General features: G+C 36.6%; 2 protein-coding genes across 2 annotated transcripts; both read left to right on the forward strand.

Annotated features, from left to right (window-relative positions):
- Nucleotides 1-964: 964 nt before the first annotated feature.
- Nucleotides 965-4,916, forward strand: LOC120433258. Its single transcript, XM_039599249.1, has 5 exons — nucleotides 965-1,109; nucleotides 1,350-1,436; nucleotides 2,083-2,205; nucleotides 4,093-4,188; nucleotides 4,548-4,916. Exons 1-5 carry the CDS (start codon nucleotides 1,049-1,051, stop codon nucleotides 4,553-4,555), a joined length of 375 nt encoding a protein of 124 aa, XP_039455183.1. The 5' UTR covers nucleotides 965-1,048; the 3' UTR covers nucleotides 4,556-4,916.
- Nucleotides 4,917-6,648: 1,732 nt separating this feature from the next.
- On the forward strand, nucleotides 6,649-9,324 carry LOC120433254. Its single transcript, XM_039599243.1, has 8 exons — nucleotides 6,649-6,751; nucleotides 6,986-7,312; nucleotides 7,704-7,841; nucleotides 7,951-8,037; nucleotides 8,111-8,139; nucleotides 8,396-8,446; nucleotides 8,624-8,692; nucleotides 8,798-9,324. The coding sequence occupies exons 1-8, from the start codon at nucleotides 6,691-6,693 to the stop codon at nucleotides 8,927-8,929; spliced, it is 894 nt and encodes a 297-aa protein (XP_039455177.1). The 5' UTR covers nucleotides 6,649-6,690; the 3' UTR covers nucleotides 8,930-9,324.
- Nucleotides 9,325-9,800: the final 476 nt, after the last annotated feature.

Here is a 9,800-nt window from a genome sequence, read left to right on the forward strand (position 1 = left end):
CCCGGTAATCAGGTGGATTCACAGCAGGTGTGTGAGCTGAGGGCGGGAGCCCAGCTGAGCTCTCAGCTCTCTGAGAGAGAGAGACAAACTCAAAACAACATGTGGCCTGTAACCTAGGTCAGCCAGGGAGACACGGAGACCATGACAGGAACCCTGACAACAGTAACCAACGTTATTCTCCAGATTACAATTTTAATGTTTTCTATAACTATTTCTCTTCATTTTGGCTGTATGATAGTAAGACTAAATAATCAATAAACAGAAAAAAATTGTGATCAGTATCATTAGATTTTTGGAGCTCTGTCTCTGATACCTCACACACATGATCCTTCAACCTCAGACCACAGGACAAGCTCGTGGTTATTATTGTCTCCAGTTTGACTTCCTGTTCTTTCATCTTCAGTATTAAACTCTGAGCTCTGCTGCTGTTGTACCCACATTCTCACTTCCCCTTCACTTCTAAGAAGAAACGAAGTGCCACACTGTATCAGGGCACTAATGCATTTCTCCTGGGTTCTAGCTGCTAATGGTAATGCTAATGCTAATGATCACTGTAGCAGTATCACCATGTTTTATTGTTAACATCAACAGAGTTTCTGTTGCAGAAAGTGTTTTCTGACTTTTGACCTCTTTTCATGTGTGTCTACAAACATCATCATGAGACTGTTTTCTAATAATAAACTATATGCACAGAAGAGCTAAAGTACTGCAAAATCTTATCTCTACTAGCAGTCTTCACACATTTAAGTTCCTCTCTCCTATTTTTGATCAAGATATCTTAAACTTCTGTACAGTCCTTCGAAAAGGTTGACAAGTTTTCATGCAAATTGCATGAAGTATAAAAGTAAAAATGTTTAAAAGTTGTTCAGTCATTTAATATCTACAATAAGAGAGAGAGGGAGGTTATCAAGCTGACTTAAATAAATTAATTCCTCTGGACACAGGGGAGACAAAGTGACTGATGTCACTATGAGGAAGTGAGCAGGAAGTTGATGCTGTGTTCATCTCTGAGAGCAAGAACAGAGACTGAGAGAGACAGAGAAGCACGATGGCTGCATTCACATGGATTCAAATGTCTTCATTACTGATACTGATGCTTCAGTTTAAAGGTAAGTGTACATAGAAACACATTCAATTAATGAACTGCATTATTATCACAAGTGTTATTAATTCTTTCTTTAACTGAGACAGTCATGATTAACTTTTAACCTTTTGACTTGAGCTGACTCTTGGAAACTAAAGTTGAAACTTAAACTTGTGTTGTATTTAAAATAAACTTCACATTATAAACATAACACTCATATTCATAACATATTTGATGTTTCACATTTCTCTCTTTTTCTCAACAGGAACAACTGAGCAACAACAAACTGTTCAAACTGTCACAGCTGGACGTGGACATGATGTTACTCTGCCTTGTGAAAATGTGATACAAGGTCAGCATAACTGTAACAGTACTACCTGGATCTTCAGTAATTCAAGTAAAACACAATCAGTATCACTCTTTAACCTTGGGCAGAATAAAGAAGCCAAACCTAAATCAGACAGACTGAGTCTTTCTGCAGACTGTTCTCTGGTTATAAAGAAGGTCACAGATCAGGATGTTGGTCGTTACACCTGCAGACAGTACAAAACAGAAGGAGGATCACAAGAAGGTCCAGACTTTATGATTGATCTGTCTGTTATTAACAGTGAGCATTTACATCTTAATGTTTTCAGCTCAAACTGTCCTGTTAGAACAATAAACTGAAACACCACAATAATTATGATCACAGTGATGAAGTTCACTTTTCTATTGTTACTTTTCTCTTACAATATCTCCATCTTCACCAGTGTATGTACATGAGAACAATGATAAAGCATCTTGAACAGCTCTGTGTTGACATATGAACACTGCAGACTCACAGTTGAGTGGCTGTATGAAGATAAAGAGAACATATCCTCAGACATGAGACATCATCAAAAATGAGACTTGTTAGACTGTTAAACATCTCACCACTGTTTCCTCTCTGTTGTTGTTAACTTACTTTCAAGTCTTTTCTTACTGTTAGTGTCTTTAATGTTGTTTTTGCATTTCCTTAGGTGAAGAGCTGGCACCAAAACCCACAACATCAACAATTAAAGTAACATTAAAAACAACAAACATATGGACAACAAAAGAGGAAGTAAAGACATCAGAGGGGACATTGGCAACAATCAATCCAGGTCAGGCCTTAGCTGTGTGTGGAGAAATTCAGTGTGATGTTTTACATGATTTAATAATCCTTCCAGTTCATCTGTGGTTTACTGGAATCTAAAGTTAGCACATTGGTCGTTGTCTCTGTGTGGAAATTTTCTATTATTCAGATATAGACACTCACCACCCAAACAACAACCTGCTCCAGGTCATTGAAAATCTATAAATGAATCCTCTGTCACACCAGGAGGATGTAAAAGAACAGTTTTCCAACTGTTATCAGGCTGCTGAAATTGTAAAATTGTAAATTGTAACCTGTTTTTTATTATTATTATTCAACTGACAGACATGTGCTCTGTTTTGCAAATATCTAAAACATGTCTTTTTATTGTGTTTGTTTTATCGTGATCTGCTAATTTGCAGCTTTGCAACAAAAAGTGTTTCACCCACATCTTTTTACTTCTTTAACCCTGTGCCATGAAATAAATCTAAATGTCAAGCTGAAGGTTGACAGTGTTACAAAGCCCGACTACCATCCTCTTCTTCTATATGTGGATTGCATAGACCACGATTCCTCTGCAGCTTTTGTGACTAGTCCCTCCTAAAGGGCCGCCAGACAATATAACTCCTGGCATCACTGGGACTCAAATCAAGTCAAGTGTTTTTACTGTCATTTCAACCACGTGCAGTGGTACAGTACACAGTGAAGCGAGTCAACATTCCTTCAAGACCATGGTGCTACATATAACATATGACAGACAATCAACACAGGACTACATAAAGTGCAAGTGTGCAAAAAAACGAAACAAAAACAGTGCAACACCAGACAGAACAGAACGATACAGACACAAGACAGCGCAGACTCAACAGTGCAATCGAAAAGTGCAACAATGACAGTTGGTTAAGCAAAAACACCGAGCGCTGTGCACAAAGTAACTTGATGTATGAAGGTGTGTGTGTGTGTGTGTCAGTCCAGTCACTGAGTGTTCAGAAGCCTGACAGCTTCGGGGAAGAAACTGTTTTGCAGTCTGGCAGTGTGGGTCTGAAAGCACCGGTACCTGTTGCCAGAGGCAGCAGGCTGAAGAGTGTGTGTGAGGGGTGTGTGGGGTTCTCCACAATGCTGGTGGCTTTGCGGATGCAGCGGGTGCAATAGGTGTCTGTACTGGAGGAAAGTGATGCTCCAATGATCTTTTTAGCTGATCGCACTATCTGTGAGCTGATACAGTGCAGTTACCATAACAGACAGTGAAGCAGCTGCTCAGGACGCTCTCGATAGTCCCTCTGTAGAAGGTCGTGAGAATGGATGGAGGGAGATGGGCTTTTCTTAGCTTCAGCAAAAAGTAGAGACGCTGTTGGGCCTTCTTAGTTATGGAGCTGGTGTTGAGGGACCAGTAGAGGTTCTCCGCCAGTTGAACACCAAGGAATTTGGTGGTCTTGACGACTCACAAAACCTTCCAAAAATTAATGAAGGAGGAAATGTGAGTGATGGTTGTAAAACCCAGAATTTAGATTTATTTGTAAATCTTCATACATTAGCTCAGGACACTTTAATTTTCATGAAAAGGAAACATTTTTATTTTACTTTTGGATATCTTTTAAAATAGCATTAGTTGATTTGGATACCTTTTATAGTTGGTGTTTATCTTCTGTGGCAACATACACAAACAGCACAGCTAATAAATCAAGATCAATTCTGCAGTAGGAAACAAAAGTCAAATGACTGTAAGCCATAAACAAACCAAAAATTCATAAAATAGAAAGTCTGATAGCAAAAAGAACTTAAATGTCCAAAGCTCAAGATGCAAGGTTGCGGAAACTAAAACCATTCAAAAACACATTTAAACCTCATCACTGCATCTTTAAAGACTAAATGTAATTTATCTTATTTAAAAACAAAATTGTTTCTGTCTTTTCAGATTTTCTGTATTTGTTGAGATGCATCATTGTGTCTGTGGGTTTAGCAGCTCTCTTAATATCTGCTGTTACAGTCAACATGTGGATAAAATGTAAAGGTGAGAACATCACAGATAAAACTTTTACACACAAGAGCTTTGAGTTTAACTCTTTACTGTCCATTTTTTTTTTTTTTTTTTTAATTTAGTATTTTCAGGAAACAAAACCCAGATGGAAAAAACAGAGTTTGAACACTCAATAGTCCTCTCTAACTTTATAGAGCAAAATCTCTTTGTGGTATCTCTTCCTGTTTGACACGGTTGATATACAAAAAATAACTTAATGATAGGAATAAACGCTGACCATGTTCAACTCCAAATTAAATACCCAGTTGAAAACATCAGACAAATGAGTAAAACAATATCACAAAGTATGAATATCAGAGAGAATCTAAAGTGTGTTGTGTTGTTTTCCACAGGAGCATAATGATGAGGGTGAAGATAGATTGAACTATGAAAATATTGGAGACTCTTCTGCTTCTGTCAGACTCCACTGATCAACAACTCAAACATCATCTCATCACATAAATTAGCCCATTGCTGTTGAAAACACTGTGTCTGTGTCTGTGTGTGTCTGTGTGTGTGTGTGTCTAAGTCTGAGACGTGCTGAGCCTTGACTCTTGTGCGACACAGTTGCGGAGGTGAGGGGGCCTTAGGAACAGTCCTGTGATGATGTGTTTTTGTAGCGTCTTAGCCTTACGATCAAGTCTGATTTTTTTTTTGACACACACACACACACACACACACACACACACACACACACACACACACACACACACACACACACACACACATGGTGTGTGTGTGTGTGTCTTTTCTGAGGTGCTGCTTGCTTTTTGTATGTTTTCTCACAGGTGCAACTCTTGGTGATCCACTGAATTTAGCTATGAGTGCTTTGTCCCTTTTTTCCTCTTTTCTCAGTTTCTCCCTTTTTTCTTTTTCTTCTCTCTACCTCTTAAATTTCCCTGCCTGTCAGCTCTTGTATTAATAATTACACATAATCTAATGTGAATAACAATGAAAATAAATAAAATAAAATAAAAACTAAGAAAGGCAGGCTTCAGACATTTTATTTAGCACCTCTTGGTAAAACAAATGTGTTTGGCACAATAAAGATTCAGGTCATATTTGTGACTGTGAATGCTTTCGGACAAGACAGATTTTAAAAAAGGAACAAAAAAAACCTAATTAGTTAATCTGCGGTTGCTGATGTTTATTAAAGGTAAAGCTGTGAGATCATAATGACAGGTTCTTTATTCTTGTAAAAATGTTGTCTTATGCATTTGATTGTTTGTCTTTGTGCTTAATTTTGTAAGGTGAATTTTTATTACATTTACAAAGAGAAACAGATGTGATGATCCAAATTATAACTTCAGTATTTTCTTTTGTATTTGTTTGGCTATGTTATAATAAGAATAAATAGAAAAACATATTTGTCATCAACTGTATTGTGTGTTTTCAAACTCTCTCTCTCTCACAGACACTTGATCCATCCATCACAGACCACAGTACAATCTAGCATCTATTATTCTTTCGAGTTTGACTTCTTTTTCTTTCTTATTCAGTATTAAACTTTTACTCTGCTGGTTTGAACAGCTCTGTTTATACTGAACTTGTATTGCAACATTTCCTAACATGTATCTGATTTTATTGTAAATATTACATGATTAAGATTTATACTCACACAGCATTAAGTTAAAAGGAAAAATGGCCTATGAGTTGAATTTGGTGTGTAAGTAAAGTGTAAGTAAAAATTGGGAGTAATCTCAACAATAAAACCTTAATATTAATATTATTCCAAATTTTTACTTACACAGCATTAAAAAAAAATATAAGGACCTGCTGTGTGTTGAAATTAGTGTGCATCCTAAAGAGAGTTCAGTCTCACGTTCATCGATGTGTTAACCATTAATCTGGTTCATCTGGTCATCATGAAACCTCCAGAGCTCTGCTGATGTTGTACCCACATTCTCACCAAAAACCTTTCCCTTCACTTCTCAGAATGAATGACTTCAGAGTTTCAATGAGGAACAAACACGTCTCAGACCACTAACACACCTCATCTGTGTTCTGAGCTGCTGCTAGAATGCTAAAAATTGAACTCAAATTCAAGTGTGTAAATAATTTTAATCCTTAACTCCTTTATGTGTGCAGACAAACATCTCCATGAACATTATTTTCTAATAATAAAACAAATTTAAAGAACAGCTACATGTAAACACTTACCCCATCTAACAGTCTTCACACATTTAACTTCCTCTATTTTATTGTTAATCTTGAGAGTTTCCACTGTTGTACAGTCGACAAGGGAGTCTGCTAAAGGCATTAAATATAAAAGTTAATAACTATTTTAAAGGTTTTTACTCATTTGATATCTACATTAAGAGGGAGAGGGAGATACAAATGCCTAAAAGCTATGAACTGAATTTATTCAGCAAGAGGAGAGAAAAGGAGTGATGTCACTATGAGGAAGTGAGCAGGAAGTTGATGCTGTATTCATCTCTGAGTCTCATTTGTGAACGTGAGAGCAAGAACAGAGACTGAGAGAGACAGAGAAGCACGATGGCTGCATTCACATGGATTCAAATGTCTTCATTACTGATACTGATGCTTCAGTTTAAAGGTAAGTGTACATAGAAACACATTCAATTAATGAACTGCATTATTATCACAAGTGTTATTTAGTCTTCCTTTAACTGAGACAGCCATGATGAACTTTTGACTTTAGCTGAGTCTTTTAAACTAAAGCTGAAACTTAAACTTGTGTTGTATTTAAAATAAACTTCACATTATAAACATAACACTCATATTCATAACATATTTGATGTTTCACATTTCTCTCTCTTTTTCTCAACAGGAACAACTGAGCAAAATCAAACTGTCACAGCTGAACGTGGACATGATGTTACTCTGCCTTGTAAAAATGTGATACAAGGTCAGCATAACTGTATCAGTACTACCTGGATCTTCAGTGATCCAAGCAGCTCAGTATCACTCTTTGAATTTGAGCAGTTTAAAGAAGTCAAACCTAAATCAGACAGACTGAGTCTTTCTGCAGACTGTTCTCTGGTTATAAAGAAGGTCACAGATCAGGATGTTGGTCGTTACACCTGCAGACAGTACAAAAATGCAACAGGACCACAAGAAGGTCCAGACTTTATGATTCATCTGTCTGTTATTAACAGTGAGTATTTACATCTTAATGTTTTCAGCTCAAACTGTCCTGTTAGAACAACAAACTGAAACACCACAATAATTATGATCACAGTGATGAAGTTCATTTTTCTATTGTTGCTTTTCTCTTACAATATCTCCATCTTCACCAGTGTATGTACATGAGAACAATGATAAAGCATCTTGAACAGCTCTGTGTTGACATATGAACACTGTAGACTCACAGTTGAGTGGCTGTATGAAGATAAAGAGAACATATCCTCAGACATGAGACATCATCAAAAATGAGACTTGTTAGACTGTTAAACATCTCACCACTGTTTCCTCTCTGTTGTTGTTCACTTACTTTCAAGTCTTTTCTTACTGTTGGTGTCTTTAATGTTGTTATTGCATTTCTTTAGGTGAAGATGTGACAACAACCAAATTAGCAAAATCAACAATTAAACCAACATCAAAAATAACAAACATGTGGACAAGAAAAGATGAAATAAAGACATCAGCAGGGACACTGACAACAGCATCAAATATTCCATCTGGCGGTAGAGACTGAATCTTTCTTCTTTTGAAGTCTGGATGTCAGACTGAGGCTTGACTCTATGTGTGGAGAAATTCAGTATCATGTTTAACATGTTTTAATAATCTCTCCAGTTCTCTCAGGGTTTATCATCGTTTCTGTGGGTTTAGCAGCACTCTTAATAACTGTTGTGGTGATCATCAGATGGAAGAAAACCAAAGGTGAAAACATTCACAGATTAAAGTTTATGATAAGTTGACTCATAAGTAAACTCATCTTTTTTTCTCTTTTCAGAAAATGAAACAAAATGTGGCAACAACACTGTGAGTTAAAATCTTCAAACAATCAAGTTCTTACTCAGCCACGTCATTTATGTCACCATCGTTTAACGCTATTGTTTCATACCAGACTGAGCCTAAAAATGACCTGTAGTGATGAGTTCAGTGACACAAAGTTTCAAAGGTTCAAAGGAAGAAACAATGACTGGGAAATAAGTTGAATCTGTTAATTAAATATCCTTTGGGTCAAATGTGTTGTTTACATTGTAAAGATTTTAAATATAAAACTGTATTTTTGCAGGAACTGAGCTTAAACTCTGCAGATGCTCAGTCTGGGACCAGTCAGGACACTGTGAGATCACACACTACTCCCAGTACAAAGTTACACTCAGTGTTATGTTTAGTTTCAACAGAGAAAAGTAGAAACTAGGATGTGATGAGGAGCTGAATTTACTTAAACAGATGTGAAGCAGACTCATTATAAATCCACATATTACTGAGCAGTCATTGTGTTGTATTCACTGTGCAGGGTGATGCTGATGATGGTGTTCCCTACGCCTCCATCAGCTTCACCAAGAAGACCAAGAATAAATCCAGGGTAAGAATTTGACAGTCATAGAGATAGATAGATGTTAGTGATAACTTCATGATTTTCAAAGCTCAGGTTATGTCTTTAAGAAATGATTGTATTGTTTTCTTAAAGTCCCGTGGTGATCATGATGATGATGATGATGACACTGTGACCTACAGCACTGTGAAAGCTTCTTCCTCACCTGCTGGAGTTTCCACTGATCCCAACAACCTCTACTCCACCATCAACTACCCAAAGACATAGGATGTTTCTCATGCTAAGTTTTTTTAACTATATATAATTTTTTTCACTTCACTGATTAGTTTTGGTAACTCTGGGTCAAATATTAAGCCTGATTCTGTTTACTTAAGAATACAAAGACTGCAGGATTCCTAAATTAGATTTTTGCTTCATACCACTGCATGTGCTCATAGATTCAGTATATTACTTTGAATAAGGTGAATATTATTACATTAAAATTCAGCTTAAGGTTTCTTAAATTGTTTCAAGTGGGTTTTTTCGATGATCCAATTTTAGAAGTAGAATATGAAAACAAGCAAACCAATAACTAAAACAAGACGAAGCCAAAAGTTTTTCATAGTATATGGATAAAAATAACATGTCTGTTTGCACATGCCTAGTATTTGGGATTAATTTCAATGTTAACCAGAATCCTTAAATAGTAGTTACTGTTTCAGGGCTCTGATGATGATTTCTTACTATGCTGTGCTGACCTGTTTTCCACCTTCATCGTACAGTAAGCAGAATCTGAGCTTTTTAATGCATGCTAAACTTTTTATTATAAATATACCTTCACTGCAGCAGTGCTTTCAATGGTGTCCTGCGATTAATGGAGTCAATACAGTGACATAAGTGTATGGATAAGAGTACACTTTGGTCTATGCACAGAGTATGTGATGGAAATAACAGCATGGTTAGCAGGGGACACAGCAAATGTTCAGACTCACATATGACAGTGTTAGACAAATGAGAATATTCTCCATGTTCACATAAATACATATAATGAAACACTGCACTACTTTAAGATTAATATTAAAAACTATCACACTAGTGATCTCCTCTGCAATTGTTTAATTCTGGCGCAATTAGCACTAAAAACCCCGTGTCCCGCGCG

This window comes from Oreochromis aureus, linkage group 15 (assembly GCF_013358895.1).
Source record: "Oreochromis aureus strain Israel breed Guangdong linkage group 15, ZZ_aureus, whole genome shotgun sequence".
Taxonomy (NCBI): domain Eukaryota; kingdom Metazoa; phylum Chordata; class Actinopteri; order Cichliformes; family Cichlidae; genus Oreochromis; species Oreochromis aureus.

What these genes read in the sequence shown, in the direction of transcription:
- LOC120433258 (XM_039599249.1), top strand. Translation starts at nt 1,049, where the DNA reads ATGGCTGCATTCACATGGATTCAAATGTCTTCATTACTGATACTGATG. An exon ending in ACTGATGCTTCAGTTTAAAG is followed by an intron (nt 1,110 to 1,349) that starts GTAAGTGTACAT and finishes TTTTCTCAACAG; the next exon opens with GAACAACTGAGCAACAACAA. An exon ending in TTGTGAAAATGTGATACAAG is followed by an intron (nt 1,437 to 2,082) that starts GTCAGCATAACT and finishes GCATTTCCTTAG; the next exon opens with GTGAAGAGCTGGCACCAAAA.
- LOC120433254 (XM_039599243.1), top strand. Translation starts at nt 6,691, where the DNA reads ATGGCTGCATTCACATGGATTCAAATGTCTTCATTACTGATACTGATG. An exon ending in TCATCTGTCTGTTATTAACA is followed by an intron (nt 7,313 to 7,703) that starts GTGAGTATTTAC and finishes GCATTTCTTTAG; the next exon opens with GTGAAGATGTGACAACAACC. An exon ending in CAGATGGAAGAAAACCAAAG is followed by an intron (nt 8,038 to 8,110) that starts GTGAAAACATTC and finishes TTCTCTTTTCAG; the next exon opens with AAAATGAAACAAAATGTGGC.